General features: G+C 45.1%; 1 protein-coding gene across 3 annotated transcripts; it reads right to left on the bottom strand.

Annotated features, from left to right (window-relative positions):
* Positions 1-2,573: 2,573 nt before the first annotated feature.
* On the bottom strand, positions 2,574-17,475 carry baz1b (bromodomain adjacent to zinc finger domain, 1B). 3 transcript variants are annotated; one of them, XM_047335555.1, is made up of 22 exons: positions 16,683-17,475; positions 15,284-15,400; positions 14,254-14,398; positions 13,613-13,805; positions 13,367-13,488; positions 13,067-13,264; positions 12,804-12,989; positions 11,376-12,687; positions 11,004-11,159; positions 10,626-10,764; positions 10,345-10,508; positions 10,017-10,137; positions 9,797-9,895; positions 9,307-9,484; positions 8,934-9,119; positions 8,643-8,790; positions 8,264-8,401; positions 7,897-8,044; positions 7,573-7,688; positions 6,136-6,275; positions 5,917-6,023; positions 2,574-5,346 (listed from the first exon to the last, which is right to left on the bottom strand). In XM_047335555.1, exons 1-22 carry the CDS (start codon positions 16,799-16,801, stop codon positions 4,674-4,676), a joined length of 4,905 nt encoding a protein of 1,634 aa, XP_047191511.1. In that variant the 5' UTR covers positions 16,802-17,475; the 3' UTR covers positions 2,574-4,673. The 3 variants fall into 3 exon arrangements, with proteins under 3 accessions (XP_047191511.1, XP_035478531.2, XP_035478532.2); XM_035622638.2 differs by having other exon boundaries at positions 10,017-10,131; XM_035622639.2 differs by lacking the exon at positions 8,264-8,401 and having other exon boundaries at positions 16,683-17,474.
* Between the last annotated feature and the right edge of the window lie 1,080 nt (positions 17,476-18,555).

Here is an 18,555-nt window from a genome sequence, read left to right as displayed (position 1 = left end):
ATGCAGGGGCAAACTTTTGGTCTGGGCTCCATGAAAGAAAAAACGTATTGTAGAAATTAGAATAAAAGGAAGGAAGAGCATCTGAAGGTCAAACTTGGTGGTATTAAAGGGCATGTCAGAGTTTGACTGTCTGACAGGAGGCGGACACACTGGGCTGCTGCTCGGGTTCAACCTGTGACCCGGCGCTCACAGTGAACTCGCTCAAAATCACCAGCCAGGACGAGAACAACAGGCCACAGACACACGTGGTGTTGCGCATGGCTATTAAATGCATACAGACTAACAGTCCAAATGAAGTTAATCCGCATTCCACACCACATATCTGGCGATGAAACAAGCACCAAATGATCAACAACATTTAAAGTGGTGAATCCGACCTCACGCGAGCGCACATAACCTTTACGTATTAAAGTGGCTACGGTTGATATGATCTGACCTGTGGCCCCACTGTTTTGATTCTCTGCTCTCAGAGAAAAGAGGAAAGCAAGAGAGAAATCTTAAGATAAGATAAGTTAAGATCGACGGACAGACAGAGTTAGCGACTAGTTGTTGAACAAAGTGGAGCATTGAGCAGCTGAAGAGCCAGATATTTCCCCAGAGGAGTTTGTGCGGACAGAAAAACAAACTCGTTGTTTGCTGATAAGTTCACGAGGTTGATTTGCATATTATTGATCCTGGGGGAAATTCAGGTTGTCAACTTAAAAAAATGTCGTTACAGGGCAAAGCACAGATTGGGCTCACGGGAATAGATTCTGTGGGAAGATTTAGATCGATTGAGGAAAGTACAGGGTTTCACCGTAAAGAATACGGCAGTTCAGTCTGAGAGGGGTCGTGAACTATTCACCAGATTTGGTGACAATCCAGCTTGAAGCTGTTGAGATCATTTCAGTCGGGCGCAAAGGTGTGGACCGACTGATGTTGCCGCCCCAGGAGCCAACCGCGTGCCTCCAGCGTGGCTAAAGGCCATCAATAAGACGCAAGACAATATGAGAGCTCGCTGCAGACGGAGAGTTGCTGTAACTCTCGGCCCTGCTGCCTGCGAGGGCTCTTTGATGCGAGGCAGCGGCGTGTACAGTCACGGAGGCCTTTGACCTCAGCAGGGAGTCAAGGTTTGGTGATTAATGCACGTCCCAGCTGGCGTAGGATGCACCGAGTGCGGAATGAACCAGACTTCGTGTTTTCATGAGTTTGGAAAGAACCCGATAGACCCACCAAGCTTCAAAAAAAAAAAAAGAAAAAAGAAAAGAAAGAAAGGAGCTTCTCATGAATGTACTGTATTTCCTTCAAGTTAACAACAGATTATTTTGGGGGCTGAAGACACTACTGCTACTACTAGTTCGTTGGAAGTTCGTGCAGAGGTCATTTTGGCTCCATTTCCCAAAACAGCCAGGCCGCCAATACGGTGCGTCACCGCGACCCGGTCAGCGTGAAGCCTCAACATCAGCATGACCGACCCAAATAAAGCTCAGGGCTTGTAGTTCAAAACCTCCTCAATCTGCCATTTATGCTTCTCTTCTTGTGGGTGAAGATCGCAGACCTGCAACTTTTTCCAATGATAGACCGGTTAAAAAAACAACACCAGTGGATTATTTGAATTGATTGACTTCTGTGTTTTCCTGTAACTTGTACGTTTGTGTTTTTTTTAAATCAACAACCTGCCGGGGATCGCAGATGAGAAGTCGCCTCCGTGGCTAAATCTGGCACATCTATTACACTGAGCCAGGGGCCGAGTCAAAACGTAGTGGATGACAATGGAGAGTGAAACATCATTTATGGTTTGTTGAAGCTGAATTCAGCAGCTGCCATGTTTGAACGGTCACTAATGAGGTGCCGCGTTTCCACTGACTCTTCTCATCTCTGACCTTTACTCTGATCCTTCTTAGCTCCTACACCTGTTGCCAAATTACAGATGGCTCTCGGGCTGTCAGCGCCTCACCGCCAGATATTTCATAAGATCCCGCTGTCCTCCTTGCACGCTCTCCCCTGCACCCTACATACACAACCTGGCAACTCCATCTCGTGTGTTCTTCGGTCCGTGGGGATCTTTGCCGCCGCTTAATATCTGTTCAGGCACATTTTTGTGGAGAGAGCTCCGCGTGAAACTGCCTGGAACTACGGAGTGCAGTGAAATCATTATTTTGGTCCATAAACAACTACAGCAACCACACTCGGTGGCTGTCTAGACACTTTAATGACCTTGTGTAAATATCTGGTGCCTTGTGTCCAGTGGTGTCTACTGGCCAAACTGGAATCGGGCTTCATTTCTGTCCCGGCGAATGAAATGAGGCCGTTGTCTTGTGCACAGACTTGGAAAAAGTCAATGACCAGTTGACCAAAAAAGAAGCGCTGGATCAGTTTAGAGTCCAGGTTGTGTCATCGCATCCGCACTCAGCGACCAACAGTTTCACTTTTTCCACAAGATGTTTTCATGGAACAGTTCCAGTCCAAGTTTCTCATCTCTCTGACATGTCACGTCAGCTCTGGCTTCGACGCGCCACATTTGCTGATAAATCTGGCCTGTGTGTGAAGATGCAGATGTTTTCTGGGAAAAGATTCAACACCAAAGAGAAAAACACAATTGGATATTTTATTAAAAAGTAAAATTAGACATTGGTCGGTGGTCACGGATAGCACCGCTTTCCTCCCTGTTCATCGTCTTTCACAAGGTTTACAGATGGCAGGGATGTCGGTCTCGTCGGACCTGGGGACGCTCATCAGCTCAACACAAACAAAACGGAGAACGACGGTCTTCGTCCTTAGCCTTTATTGGAAATTCTTTACATGTAAATCCTCCGAGTCTGCCCAAACACAGCTTTAGAGACTATAAATATATATAAAAAAAGGAAGTGTAAAAGACTTTTGCGGCTCCTCAAAGAATTAAGAAAAGCATTTACAGTCTGGTCTCATTTGGAGAGGGACAGTTGTCTTTTGCTTGTTGGTGGATATGTCAAACACTCGTAACAGTGATTGAAACTACTGTCAATCATGTCAGGAGCAAAGCCAAACTCAAACAAATAGGCGAGAGGGGGCAAATTAGTGGGCAAATAAGAAAAAAAAAAATCAGGAAATCAGTGAAGTCTCAATGATAACAGCACTAGAAAACTAGAACAGTACAGAACAAGACAGAAGAGGGAAAACCAACCACTGCCTCATCAGTGTGATGGCAACCTCGCCACAGAGAGAAACCTTTTAGTGACCGTTTAGTGACGGATTCAAAAATAAAATCAATCTGCCGCAGCGGGTCTCCACCAGTCACTACAAAACCAGCAGTACGGAGTTCCCCTGCTCGTAATACACAGCGAGGGCGCATAACAGTGGCAGTCAGGTGTCATAGCGGGACGACACTGGGGACAAAAGAGCAGGAGGAGAGCGCCACCTGGTGATCGAACCATGACATTGCGGAAAGCCTTCATTCACCTCTGAGGAGTTGATTTTAAACCTACGAGTGTTTGTGTCACTAATTCCACATAAAAGCAATGACGGTGGTCATTTGGGTGTTTTGTTACAAAATGTACATGCAAGTGAGTTTCTGCTGCGAGAACGCAAAGGACAACAACTCCCACCGTGTTCTCTGCGTCGACGGAGAGAGCCCTGGTTACACCCTGCGATTTACTTGGATGTGATTAAGATCAACAAGTCGTCATTATTACAATACCAAATAAAATGTGCAAAAAATATCAAATATTTAAAAAATGCCCGTTTTTTCCTAACAAACATCACATTTGTCATTTTTTTTAAACACTGTTTACAAATGTTTATGCACACGATCTCAACAAAGTGTGGTCCTGCAGCTGCTGGCATAGAAGGTGCACTTGACACAGAAGGAGTGCAAACTGACGGAGCACTGAGGTACCGGTTCTTTTTTTTGTGACAGGGCACTACCGAGGAGGAAAGGCTGGTCAGCTCTGCACACCAAGAAAGAGACCCCAAGTAGGGTCCCTCTTTTTTTTGAATAGAAAAAAAACAACAAAAAAAACATCTTGGCACTAGGAGCTGGGATGAAAAGTTTGGTTTTTCCCTTTGCATTAAAAGTGATGTGACTACATGTGTGATCCTGTAGTCACGACCCACAGCCTGGGCTGGAAAACAACTACTAGGACTAGTAAAATACTATTGTGTTTATCTATAATACACCTGCATTTGACCCAAGATAATCTTGGTTGCAAGATGATTAGTAGTGAGGGCGGTTTACAGAGGACAATATTTCATAAATCAGCCATCGGGGCTGTTGACAGTGAGCGGGATTGACATCTTACAGCTGGACTACTCCGAAACGCCCCAGTAAAGTGATGGCTGAACTATGAATGAAGGCAGACATCTGATTACACTGGGCCGCTGTGTTGGGAGAGAAAATGTGAAAAAAAGAAATAACAAAGTGTGTGGGGTTGTCACCTTGGAACTGAACTTCAAATCAAATAGTCTTAAGAGCTATAAGGACCTCTCCATCATCTCTTTTCTTGGTTGAACAAAAACATCACCAATATTCAACATTACAAATATAAATCAGTTTTCTTGTTGGTTGTTCAAAATATGAACAAAAATTCAAAAACACAAAAAATGTCCTTCTGAGGATTGAGCCTCGCTGGATGTGGGAGGAGATGGGAGGGGTCTTGATTTTTTTAAAATTTTGTTTTCAAGAGGAGCAGGACATAATCTGTTAAAGCAGAGAGACTTCATGAGCGTTTCTGTCTCTTGGAATGTCGCTGCTGGCTGGACCGGTCCTCGTCGCTGCTCGCCCCCCCAGTGTCGCCCCGCCCCCCCCGCTGACGAGTTCTCCGTGTGTCACGCTCGCCATCGCTATCCTGCTCCCTGTAATCCTTCCTGCTGGAGGTGGCCGAGGTCCGCTTGCTTCTCCTCCTGCTGTCATCATCCTCATCTTCTTCCTCCTCCTCACTCTCGCTTTCCTCGTCCCTCTGTCCACGACCGCTTCTGAGTTTCTTCCTGCTTGATTTGCCATTCTGCATCTTCTTCTTTGGCTCCTCTTCCTGCTCTTCTTCATCCTCCTCCTCTTCCTCCTCGTCATTTTCCTCTTCCTCATCTTCCTCGGATGTTGCAGGTACTTGGCTGATGCGTTTGCGTGAGCGCCGACGGAGGTAGCTGAGGCCAGGCAGTAGCTTCTGTAGCAGCTCGGTGAAGGTCTGCTCCGTCTTGACCATACAGGAGAGCACGGTGCTGCCCTGCTGGTTGTACTCCTCTGCGTTGGAGAAGACCAGCTTCAAGTCTTCCAGGAAGTCCTGGGCGTGACGATACGCACCCTGGCTGAACTTTCCCAGGATCGTCTGGAAATCCATGGGCTGGGAGATGATGTCCAAGTAGTCCTCTGCCTCCTCTATGGACACTGGCTCCCTGGAAGAGGAGCAGAGGAAGAGGCGAGTTAGACTAAACACAGAGGATCATAATAACTCCATATCTCAGCTTGACAGCACATGTGTTTCCTACAAAACACAAAAGGATTATTGGCATTTGTTTGAGCAAATTTGTTTAAAAATGTATCTTAATAAACACAATTTTAATGAAGTGGTGACATGATATTGTTTTATTGGAAAATGAAAAATTCTGACAATATAAATCCTCTGAATGAAAACAATTCGCTAACATATGCAAGTAAAGCCTCCATTCAGACTTTCAGGGTGAGTTTCTCAGGTTGTGCACGAACTCCTCCAACTCCACTAAGATTGGTAGTTCATAAACTCAACCATGACCCTCACCCAAATATTAACTGTGTACAAACTGAAGGATTTCCTTGTTAGAGTCCCTGCTGGTCCGTGCACAGCAAGCTCGAAGATACCAAGTAAGAAAAAAAAACTATCACTCATGTTGCTAGAACAAGTCACAGTTAGCTTGCAGCTGAGGTAAACAACTTACACTCAAATGTCTCACTGTACACAGAGCATACAGACTGGATTTGTTGCTCACCTGAACGGCCAGCTGTAGCGGAATTTCATCAGCTTCTTGAGGATTTCCTCGCACCTCTCCAGTACCAACGCCTGCCTGCGCACTCCTGACTGTGAACTCTGTCGCACCTGTGGAAACCACACAAATAGCACATAGGATGGTATGAAAAACTATTATTATATCCCGTCAGAGCACATTTTTGACAAGAAAAGTCTGTTGAGTGTCCTCGTGGCTTCTTACCAGTTCGTCAATGTCTGCAGGGCTGTTGGGGCCAGTTCTCTGTTTACTGCTCTGACTACCTGAAGAGGACTGCGTCTTGGATTTACTTTTTGAGGTTTTCTGCCGGGATGAAGACTGCTTATTCTTCTTCCTTGGCCTCACTGTTGAAAACCAACAAGGGGTGGTCATGACACCGGGAAATCAACAACTATGAATTGACATCATGGATAGGCCGCAGCTCCGCTTACGGAATCTAAAATTAGGGCTGCAACTAACGATTAATCTGTTGATTATTTTTCGATTACTCGATTAGTTGTTTGGTCCATAAAATGTTATAAAAATGATGTTTTGTTTTGTCCAAACACCAAAGATATTCAGTTCACTGTCACAGAGGAGCAAAGAAACCAGAAAATATTCATATTTAAGAAGCTGAAATCAGAGATTTTTTTACCCAATAAAAACTACTTTAACCGATTAATGGATTATCAAAATAGTTGGCAAATGATTAAGTCATAGATTACTAAACAATTAACTGTTGCAGCTCTATCTGAAATTAGTGTTTAAGTCCTCAGTTGTGTCATTGATATTTTAAAGTGGACCAAAATCAAATCCCAGGCCATTCTGGACCTTAGTCTTAGAGGTGGAACCGGATCAGAGTGAACCATTGTTCGGTTTGTTTGTAGTGTGAAAACACTTATTTGAATTGTTTGGGCCTTTGGACCAATTGGAAGAAGAAAACGAAGCAGAAGAGAAGCAAAAAGAGCTTTAGTGCCACATCGGGCCGGAGGAGACGAAATGTTGAATTGCAGTTTTTGCCTGCAGTAGCCCACAAAGATGACGACAACATCTTACTTGTGCTCACAAAATTGTAACGTAGAACAAAAACTAACTGGATTTAATGTAAACAATGTCACAAAGACATCAGCCGTGGATGGAACTTTCAGGTGTGAAAAATATTTACACTATAAAGTATAAAAATAAATCTGTTCTCGGGCGGCAGTGCCACCTTCTCTGTAACTAATCATCCTCGATGCACTAGACTTTTTTTAATCATTGACCTTGACACGCAGGCCTGAGCCAAACAAAGGGGATCATCCTGCCACATACTCCGAGTGAAGTCAGAGTGAGACGTGGCTTCAAAGCAACGGTCCAGACCTGAGCGGTGCTACATGACAACACACAGACTATAGAGACAGGGGCGAAAAATTCCCCATCAGCATTCCTCTCATTCCCAACCGTTAAACCCCCGAGGACGACCATTTTACAAAACCCTCGCAGGTTTAAAATATCTTACATTTATTTGTTGTTGTTTTTTTCTTTTGTGCCATGGTGTTTCATAGAAAAGTGGGATTCATTGACGTGTTCGGGGAAATGTGTGATTAGAAACTGGTTTCACAATGAATTTGTCTCAAATAGTCTGAAAGTTGAGTGACTTAAATTTCTCTCTTTGACACTCACAGCTGTGACCCATGGCTTTGTAGTCATTTTCCTCCTCGTCCTCTTCATCTTCATCAGAGTCCTCCTCTTCAGACTCCTCCTCATCCTCTTCTTCCTCTGTGTCTTGGTTATAGTTCCTGCAACAGAGAGACGAAGAAGAAACCACAGAAGAAATGTTTTTAATTTGCTCAACAGAAACCAGCATCATTAATTTATTACATTCTGGTTTTTTAAATCTAATTTAAAAGAAGAAAGTGGAATTATCAGAATGATTTTTGGAGACACTAACTCTCTGTGTAGAGCGAATACGGGACAAAACAAATAAAGTTGAAATGAGACATTTACCTCGACCTAGAGCCACGTCGGGCCACGGTGGGCTGGCAGGCAGGACACAGCCACTCTCCGGCCGGGATGCGGTACAGGGCCGGTCGCAGGCAGAACAGGTGGAAAGCCTTGTTACACTCATCACAGAGGATGAGTTTCTCATCATCACCTGGGGATGATACATAGACCAAAGAGATAAGTATAAATCAAAAGTAGTTTAAAAAAAAAATCCATTTTCTTATTTTGAACTAGAATTTACTCGGCATTCCCACTTTCTGTTGTTTCAGTCTTACTTCTCCTGGTCTTCACTCCCTGAAAAAGGCCATTTTTCTTGTGTGTCTGTGTTGCTGGGCAAGTACCTATTGTCATCTTATCACTACAGGTTCACCTGTTGGTCTGCGGGACGGCCAGCTCTGTATGTAGACCTGCCTGACACTACTTGACTGTTCTGCTCTGAGCATGCTGCACTTTCTGGATCTGGGCCTAGACTCCATCAGCTTCAGAATAGATGGGCCCTGCCTGAGCACTGGACAAGAAGCAGAGGACTGGTTGGGAAGCACTGTTTCACTCAAGCAGGACAGATTGGCCACGTGCAGGGTAGAAAACAGGAATCCAGAAGGTTAGAAAAGACTGAATATTTTGTCCTGGCTATGGGCTTCACTTCATCCTACAGATATATTCCTATGTATATAAAAAGGTACCCTGTTATCATTGGCTACAAATAACCTGTGGTGCAAGTGTCTTGACTGCAAGAGACGAGTCCTCACCTTTCCTGCGACAGACTTTGCAGCGAGCGTTCTCAGCAGACATGTCCCACTTTATGCAAGCGTCCAACATTCCCAGCAGCACGTGCATGCGGGAAAAGGTCTGGGCCTCTCTGATAGCCGTCTTCCACTTCTCTACCGCCGTAGCTACCTAAAAGGAAAAAGTTCAACAGAACCCTGGATTTACTAGACAAAATTTATGCAAGTGGTTAACGGCTAAATTCCTTAAGTGACCACGTCACCCGTGAGACAAAATTAAAACCAAATACGAACACTTGAACCCTTTTTGCTTACCCTGGCCTCCTCTGCCAGTCTCTTCTCCTCATCCACCTCTTCAGCCTTGCTGCTTTCTTCGCCCCCTTGCCTCTTCTTCTTTTTCTGCTTGGGGGCCATGAATCCCTGCAGGAACTTTTTGATTACACAAGCCTGAATGGTGATGATGCACTCGCCAAAGTCTTTCAAGCTCTCTGTTTCTTTCAACTGTGTACAGAAGAAGAAGAAGAAGAAGAAGAGTTAGGAATTACGGGTGCAAGTTTGCAACGAGAAAAAGTAAAACAATGTTAATTCTGTAGTTTAAAAAAAAAAAATACTAAGTTAGTTAAACTTTGAGTTGTAGTACCACTGAAATCCTAACTGTATCCATCACTACATCAGACAAACCAGTCACCTGCTGTTCGATGTCTATGTTGTCATCCAGGTAACCCAGGCCGCCCTTCTGAAGCCGTGAGGCTACCTCCTGTATGTCACTGCGCAGGTATTTGAGCAGCTCTTCATAGCCATCACAGGTCCTGAGGCCCAATTTGCCCTTACGGGTCAAATGGATGGAGTGGAGGATGTCCTGATACCTAATAAGGGTTTTTGGGGGGGGGGGGGGGGGGGGGGGGGGTTAGTTAGTTGTGTGCTCTGTTGCTTTGTTTTCAAAACCCAATATTGCACGTACTCTTTTGCTTCACTGGGAACCAATTCTGTGTATTCAATATATTTCCTCCCTACACTTCTCCATCTTCAACTTTGCTGCCAATAATAGTTCCTACAAACAAAACGTTCAGTTAAAAATAATTAGCTTATTTTTTGGTCAAAAATCCTCCCCGAAAGAGCAGATGAGAAGTGCAGCGGGACTACAATCAAATTATCTCCTGTAGTGAAAGAGCATGTACCTGCTTTGTATTTTTGCCTTCAGTTCACTCTCTCTGACCCCCTGAGAATGAAGACCTTCCACCAACTCCTCCAGCTCAGCTGGGTTGTCACATATGAACCTGGTTGTAAAAAGGCATAAAAAAATTACAAAATGAAGAAAAGATTTATTTTTTTTAAATTGTTTAATCAATCAAATGAAAGAGAAAACAGACAGAAAGAAGAAAGCAGCAGAGCTCTTACCAGAGGTTCTGTCCCTGGTTGGGAGCAGTTGTTTCTATACAGACGTCAGGTGCTGCCCCCTGCTGGGCTCCTTCACTAATGGCACCATCTATGCTTCCATCATCCTTCTCTGCTACTGTGACTGTGGAAAAAGAATACATTCATACATTTAATCATATACATACATTAAACTGCAGACAAAGCAAAACTTCAAAAAGTTAATTGGTTTTAGAAAGTTAGCTTCTTGATGTTAAGACCCCCCAAAAATGTTGGTGGTATCAGCAAATAGCCATTTTTAACAAAAAATTAAATACTTTGAGGAGAATAACAAAACTTTTCACAACTGAACCTTGAGAGTCATTAGCAGTGGAAGACTCCCCGTCCTCCTCCTCTTCCACCTCGGGGTCGGCTGGTTTGTCTTCGGGTGGAGGGGTGAAGCTGTAGTCAATGCTTTCATGCACCCAGCCTTTCTCCACGTACAGACCAGGAACCACGTCCGAGAAGAGCCAGTATCTGAAGAAAGACACAAATCAAACATGGTTAGAAATGATGAAAGTTATTTTTTTAAGACAGAGGCTGTTTGTTTTTATCTGTGTATATAATCTATAACTGTTTATGCGCATCACTCACCTGTTATGATTCCTGTCTGTACCCAGTGGGGTCCTGCGCATGACAAGTCTGGATTTAGTTATTCCATCCTGGAAGGCTCTTTCTGCAGTGGCCCTCTGTTTACGCATCCGTTCCTCTTCCGCCTCTTTCTCCATACGCTCTGGGGTGGGGGGGGGATACAATTACAAATAAAGAGTGAGGTATACTTGCATAAAAATTCTAATCCATTTAATCATAATCCGTTTGGAGTTTCTCTCAATGATTGAAATTATCAAAAGATCTCAGTGGTGGAAAAGCTATGAGCCAAGTGGAACTAAATTAGAATTGATTAGTCTCACAATGGAACAAAAAATTTAAAACACACATTTAAAAAGGAACATGTTGTGCTATGGCGTTTACCTTTGTTCTGCCTGTCCATCTCCTCTTTCTCCTTCTTGGCCTGCATGGACATCAGCCGCCGGCTCTTCACTGAGCTGATCATGTCCTCCGGCTCCGGCTCCACCTTAACTTCCTTTTTGACTTCCTTCTTAGTACCCCCGTCCTTTTTCTTTTCACCTTTGAGACCAAAAAAATTAAATCAATATATAGGTATCGGTATTTCTCATCTCGGACATCTGACAAGATTAACAAACACAGTATTTTCACAGTAAATGCAAAATGTATTTACAAGCTTTCCAGTTGAGTGAAAAGAGCAGAGAAATTACTGGCAAATACGCTTTTCCACTGCTGTATTACAACTACAAGTGAAGCTATTTGATGATCCTCGCCCACCTTCCATCTCCTTCCGCTTCTTCTTCTCAGCCTTCTTGCGGTCGTTGACCTCTTTCAGCATTGCCAGGCGCTCCTTCCACAGCTCAGCCGATCGCTGGTGCATTGCATCGACGTGGTCTTCCACCGAGTAGGTCATGAGGATGCGGTGGCACAGAGCCAGCAGCAGGTTGACCTTCTCTTCGGGGCCAAGCTCAAACACCTCGATTGTCTCGAGCTTCTCCAGGAACTCGCTGGTCACCACGTCGTCAAAACCCCCCATGGGCCCAGAGTCCACTGAGCCCTGGCCACTCTCCTCGCCGTGAGCGTCACACGGACGAAGACACAACCGCGCAAGCTCTGACACAGAGTGCATGGTGAGGGGGATCTCAGATAAGGGCATATCGAGCTCACTGTAGCCTTCTGCGAGCTCGTCCTGCAGCATCGTTTGGAGAAGCACCACCAGCACTCGGTTCAGGTAGTGGAAGCCGGACCGTTCCCCAGCCAATGCTTCCATCAGGGCAACTGCTGTGATGGGATACTGGTCATCCGGCATGAGCAGCCCGGCATAGCAGTGAAGGAAGTCCACGACCATGGCCACATCACCAAACAGGGTGTTGGGCAAGCCCTCTGGCATGTCTACAAGCTTGAATGCCGGCAGGGTCTTGCCATCTTCGATTTCCTGGTCCTCGTATCTACGGGATTGTTCGCGGCGGACCAACATCTCCTTCTCGCGTCTCTCCTTGGCCTTTTCTCGTAGTTTCTCTTTGACTTCCTCGCGCCGCTTCTTCATCTCTTCCTGTCGTTCCTCTTCGCTCATGGCTGCCCATCGTTTCTTTTGCTCCAGAAGCTCCCAGCGTTTCTGCACCAGCTCCCTGAGCTCCTCCGGCAGACGACTGCGATCGTCTGGGGATAAGGTCTTTGCAGCCTTGGAGATGAGAGAGGAGAGGGAATTCTTTTTGTCATCTTTTCCCTTGTGCTCCTTATAGTAACGAAGGAGGTGGAGAGCCATAGGGTGCAGTGGCTTCCCTAGTTTAGGTGTACCCATGCCAGTACTTCGGACTCTCTTCTTAGGGCTCCCAGCAGGGCTGCTCTTAGCCAGATGCAACAGAGTCATCTGCTTCATCTTCGGTGTCTTAGCACCACCTTTGCCATCCTTTTTAGCTTTGAGCACATTAAGCTTCTTATCACCATTCTTTCCGGTTTTCTTTCCTTCTTTTTTGTCTCCAGACTTTCTGCTCGATTTCGGAGTGGAGGGTGCGGAGCCTTTGCCTTCTCCTTTCTTAGGAGTGCCTGAGTTTTTAACATTGAGTGGAGACCCATTCATTTTGATTTTCTGAAATAAAAAACAACATGGCGCCATTAATTAAAGCTTTGACTTTTAAGGGATCCCCCATAATCAATAAGTAATGTCAATACAAGACTTCATTGTGTGCATAGATGCCAGCTAACCTGCATGTGGCCCCAGATGGTGGGACTGAGGGGCATGCCCAAAGCGTCCTTCTTTTTCCTTTTCTTCTCCCCCTTCTCATTTCCCGAATCCTCTCCTGGTGTATCAGAGGTCTTAAGCTTCTTGCTAGGTTTACCCTCTGGAGATGTCAAGCTCCTACGCTTCGCCGAAGGATTCTCTGCTAAAAACTTTAGCAAAAGAAAAGATCGTGAGCCAAGAAGGAGCAACATTTTTTAAGAAATGACAGGCAGATAAGGTAACTTACCTTATGCGGATCAAGAAGAAAGTCACTGAATTTGCTGGGCAGGTTAAACTTCTTCACCAGTTCGTCCTCGACCACCCAGGGAGCGCTCTCTCCCATGCCCAGCCTCAGGGCATAGTGCCTGATGAAATAGCGAATGATCTCCTTTGTCGGAGGGCGCTCCGTTCTGAAAAGACTGTCTGCAGGGACATCACTGATGACCTACAGCAGAAGTCAAGATACAAGATAAGACTGATTCTTATTTGGGACATAAAAGGAAAATGCATCCAAACACTTGTAGAGTGCTGATTACATGATACACACCTTATCCTCGCTGATGAGCTTTACGTCGTACTTATGAGGAAGGAATTTGGGCATTACCCACTTCCTCTTCTCCTCCTTCGTAGCAGTAGCAAGTTTCCTTGGGGAACGTCGCGCTCTGTCACCTGACAGGGAGCAAAACATTATCAAAGAAAAAATATTAAGAAAGACTTAGCAAATAGTACATGAGTATACACATAGTCCCTACGTGTTCCTTTTGTGATTGCAACTGTACTAATTTGTACTCACTGAGACTCTCCCTCCGGTTCTCCTCCTCTCTGGGGGGAGGCTCCTTCCTCTGGTTCTCTTGACTTGCGTTCTCCTTGTCGCTGGACGGCGAGTCGCAGGCACCTTCAAGCTTCTTCTCCCCTGTCTCGCTCTCTGGGTTTTCTAGGGGGTGGATCTTTACCACTTTCACTTGCAAACTTTTGTCCTTTCCCACCTTAAGAAGAACAAAAAGATTCAGATTACACCGTCAGGAAGTCTTCAATTAAAAACGTGCTTACTTCTGTCCTATTACTAGGATTGTTTACATTTAGACTTTAAACAGTTTTATCATTTTATAAATACTTTCTCAATTCCATTAATGGAATGATAGTGACTGCCATGTATTTATACCTGGCTGAAAGCAACTGAAACAAATGGCTTCCAGGATGGTGACAGAATATTAATTAAAAAAATGTATGACATGCCGTGGTACATGTTCAGCAATAATTAATTATACATTGTTTGTTGTTAATGATGAATGGTAAAAAAAAAGGTTACATTTTTTTTTCTCAAGATAATACTTGAAGTAGTATAGGGAATGCAACATTGTAGAATCAAAACACAAAGTTATGCAACAGCCACGTAACACACAAGTTTAGAAAATTGAGATTGACAAGACTGACCAGGAAGTCACACTCTTCATCCACGGCATACTTGGTAAGGATCTCCACCCAGGCCATTTCAACCAGTTTGTCCAAAGACACTGTGTTGTGGTGGACCATCTCCAGCACCGGCTTCTCAAACCACTGGGGATACTCTTCCTGAAGCCTACAAACAGAGCGTGAGCAGCAATTAGTACAAAACATTGCACGACAAACAAAATCTAATATAACTTTTACATTCCCATCACTTTGTATCGCTCACACAAAGTGAGAGGATGTGCTGTAATCATGGCAAGATTTCTTTCACACGTCCAGGATATCTGGCCCGCAACCATCACAAGGTCCACAACATTACATAACAGGACAACAAAAAGCAGAGAGTGGCCAGTAGGGGGAGTAAATTCTCTTAGCTGATATTATTAGACGGAGCTTAAATGAAGCTTGTGATCCTGAGCGACTAGAGCTCTGGGCAGCTGAGCACTGCTCTGCCGTTGCTGTGATATCTCCCTGAGTCGCATATATAGTTTATGTCACCTTCCTCTTCCCGACGACACATAGACCACACTGTATATGTACATTTGGCTGGTTACAAGTGGTTTGAAGATCTCAACTGGATTTGTTTAATTTTCTTGTCTATGTCCTTCCCTTTTGCAGATCAGGATAAGGAAAGTCTCACCAGGCCATTGCAGATTCAAGGATGACTCAATCGCACACACCCTCTAAATAGAATGAGAGGAGGAGCACCAGATTTATCCAATCATAGCAAAGCAGCAAGCCGTGTGACCTTCACTTGGTGATAATGTCGCTTTCATGACACAAGTGTTTGTAAAGAGGATCATTTATATTTTTGGCAAAAGCACCCGAACAAGTAGATGATTATATATTTGATAAAACCAAGAGCTTTGTTGAACTTCTGAATGTGTATGTGTATGTTGTGTGCATGGGCTGTGGACGACAATCAGCTGAGAGTAATGACTGGCTCTTGACAAGGCTCTTATTTTCGATATTTGGGTGGAATTGAAAACATGCATGCCCCGTGTGTGAAACTCACAGTTCAGTGACTTCTTGTTCCTCTTCCCAGGCCTCGTTGTGCGTCAGCTGGCTGCTTCCAGTGCTCTTGCAAGTCCAGATACGCTCACTATACCTCTCCAAGCGTGCCTCATACTCCCTGTAGTCATTTTGTCAAGGTAAACCACAACATTCACAGGTGGACAGCTGATTGCACTGTTATGTGCATACTCAATGAGAAGCAAGTGGCAATAGTAGTGACAAGGATGTCAACAGTTAAAACAAGGCTGCTGCAGAGGGGCACCTGGCATATGAGTGCATCACAAAACGTATCATGGTTACACTCTCAACAAACAATGCAAGGCCAGGAAAACGGGCAGGTGGATGATGGAAAATGTCCCAGACTACTTCAAAATGAAGATGAAATGTGGCTGAAACAACATTAAACACACTTCTTTGAGTTGTTGACGGGAGGAAAAATGTTTGACTGTAAAAACAAAACTCAAAAAAAATCTCACAACAATAAAGAAGGGAAAGATCACAGGAGGCCTGTGGTTCCCAGAGCTGTTCCCCAAGTGCTGATGTCACAGCCACACACCAGAAGTTAGGGGAATTAAACGAAGCATGAATCCAAGCATGTTTCAAAGCGATGCTAACGTTTGTGTTGCCATTAAAAGATCTATTTAAAAAAAAAACACTACGACAACGCGTGACACTTTGAGCAATCGCGGCTCATGACAGTTGCGAAGTTTCCTTTAAAAAAAAAAAAAGCATCTCATACACACGAGAGAACAAAGTCTCCTCGCTGTTACACAAGAACAACCCTGTCAGAAACCTGTTTTAAACGAGTGACTGCGTGTAAAGTCAGCTGATGTCCTCACTTGGCAAACTTAAAAAAAACCAAAAAACAACAACCCACAAAATGTAGCACGGCTGCGGAGGATCGGTGAGCTAACGTTAGCAGCTAGCTCCGGTCCGTGAGAGCGGACGACGCGCTATTGTGACATAATTGGACGCCTGGTGTTAGCAGCTAATGCTAGCTAACTCCGCTAGCATTAGCGGCCACTGACAGCGGGGCCGTAAAAGCCGAAAGGGAAAGGACGGGCCCCTTAATAGCAACTCGTGAGCGCGACAACTGCGCCAAAGTTGCCGCTCAACATCTCATAGTTTCCCAGCAATGTGGAGCACACAGCCGCCGCGGGAGGGTTAGCAAAGAGGTGTGTTAGCGAGCGGAGCTGGTCAGCCAGTGTAAAGTGAGCACACGCGGGGAAACGTTACAGATATCTGGGAATAAAAAAAGAGCTCCGTTAGCCTGGGTTAGAGTCGTGTACGTGTAACTGCGTTGACATCGGCGTACCCAGGCAGGGGAAGCCGGCTGCAGTTGCGGGCCGACTGCCCCTGGCCGAGACGAGACAGAGCATCACCACCGTGTTGAAGGATACTCTTTGTTCCTGAAGGCCTCCTTGGTGTGCTCGATGATGTAGACCTCGTCTCTCGGGCCTGGTGGCTCGGCTAGCGGCTTAGCCAGTGGGTAAGGTTTCCGGCCCAAAAGCGGTGCCATTTCAAACGCACAGATTGGCACGGGTGCCAAAGTCGAACTCGGATATTTCTATCAGCAACTCAGCACAACAATATACAACAGTATGTCCTCAGCATGTATCCAAATGTCCCCGGAATGTGTTAGCGAGGCTCACGTTACCGCCGGCAGGCCCGGCACCCAACGTGTAGCAGCTAGCTGGCTAGCTAGCTAGCAGGCTGGATCGCTATCTCGTTGCAAAACAATAACAGTGCGCTTCGTGTCAGCCGCCTCATTGCATCCCTCTTCTCTCCTCCGGTAGCGGCGTCATGGTGGTCTCACGCTGAGTCGGGTGGGTAAAACGGGCTCCTGGACGTGTCTCTGGAGAGAAGTTCGGAAACTTTTAGCTCCGGTTTGACTTGAAAGGACGCGAAACCGCACCGAAATCAAACTCGCGGCATCGGTCGCAGCTCGGCAGGCGAGTCTGGCGCGCGTTTTTGTACAGTCCCGAAAGTCAGTGCAAACTAGGCCCGCTGTCGTTTGATCTACCCGGCATTTTCGCACTGTCGGCGCGTCTCCCCGTTGGATAACAGCGTTAGCGAGCGTTACGAAAAAAATAACCTGGATCAATCAAGAGGTTAATTCCCTTTCGAAATGGCGGGAGTTTCTAGTGCACCGGCACAATCCCCTACACCCTCAGTACTCCGTTTCCCCGGCAGCAAGCGGCGACGCACGCAAGCCCCGCCTTCGCTCGATGTTCATTGGTTCCCCCGGCGAAGCGCCGTAATCGAGTTGTTGTGATGCGATCTATGATTGGCTGACGTTGCCTGTCTATTGTCAATCTAGGACAGCCCCATCTCACACAAACCACGCCCACACACGACATAGAAGAGCCTGGGGGTCAGCTGATGACAATGTAGATCATCACAGTTAGCTCTATTGGTCAAGTATGTTTGTGCACACAAGGAATTTGAATTTTCCACCGTCTCTCATTGTATTTAGACACAGCACCAGCAACAATGGTTAGACATGTAGATGTAAAAAAAAACTAAACAAGAAAGGCCATGCCTCTATGCACACTTCAAGTGATTCTATTTCACAAGGACCGTTACAGGAAATCTCTCCTGCCACAAGACTGTACAACACGAGAGACGCTGGACTCTGTTTAACACAAATCCCGGCACGTTTCACATTCATGTTACCATGTTCCTGGTTGCACATTACATACTGTACTATTAATGTACATTCTTTATAGTTGTATTCCTTATAATGCAAAATTTTGCGATTCTTATATTTTTTGGGGATCAATAATGTTCATCTATCTATCTATCTATCTATCTATCTATTTGCATATAACAGGTAATGAACCTGAAGAACAAAAAAGCTGAGGTACTTAAATAAAAAGCCAGTTGGGAAGAATGTCAAACCAGTTAGAAACAGGTAAATGTTATGCGGGTAGCGTCATAGGTTTCTTTATATACAGTACATAAAGTAGGTGTATGTGTACATACACCTACAATATGTACACGTGATTACATATCTATGTACAGTATGTACACACTGCTTGTATTTCTATTTGACAACTGATGAATATGTTCATGCTATTGCTATTGCATTATGAGTTTTTAACTAATATAATTTGCAAGTACAGTGCAAGTTGTAGTGTTACAGAAGGTTGTACAGGTATTGTTCCTGACATTACATGACTGATTAACTGATTATCTGTGTCAGTTGGAACAGGTCATGTCCAGGGGTCTACAGTGATGTTTCATGCCCACTTCCTAACTCTGGAAGTGCAC

Source organism: Scophthalmus maximus, chromosome 11 (assembly GCF_022379125.1).
Source record: "Scophthalmus maximus strain ysfricsl-2021 chromosome 11, ASM2237912v1, whole genome shotgun sequence".
Taxonomy (NCBI): Eukaryota; Metazoa; Chordata; class Actinopteri; order Pleuronectiformes; family Scophthalmidae; genus Scophthalmus; species Scophthalmus maximus.
Note: the sequence above shows the minus strand (reverse complement) of the source record. Positions and strands in the feature narration are given on the sequence as shown.

Excerpts from the sequence above, each read along its gene's own strand:
- baz1b (XM_047335555.1), bottom strand. The coding sequence starts at position 16,801 with ATGGCACCGCTTTTGGGCCGGAAACCTTACCCACTGGCTAAGCCGCTA. Across the intron at positions 13,806-14,253 it reads ATGAAGAGTGTGACTTCCTG|GTGGGAAAGGACAAAAGTTT; the intron begins GTCAGTCTTGTC and ends GTTCTTCTTAAG. Across the intron at positions 6,276-7,572 it reads CAAAGCCATGGGTCACAGCT|TGAGGCCAAGGAAGAAGAAT; the intron begins GTGAGTGTCAAA and ends GGTTTTCAACAG.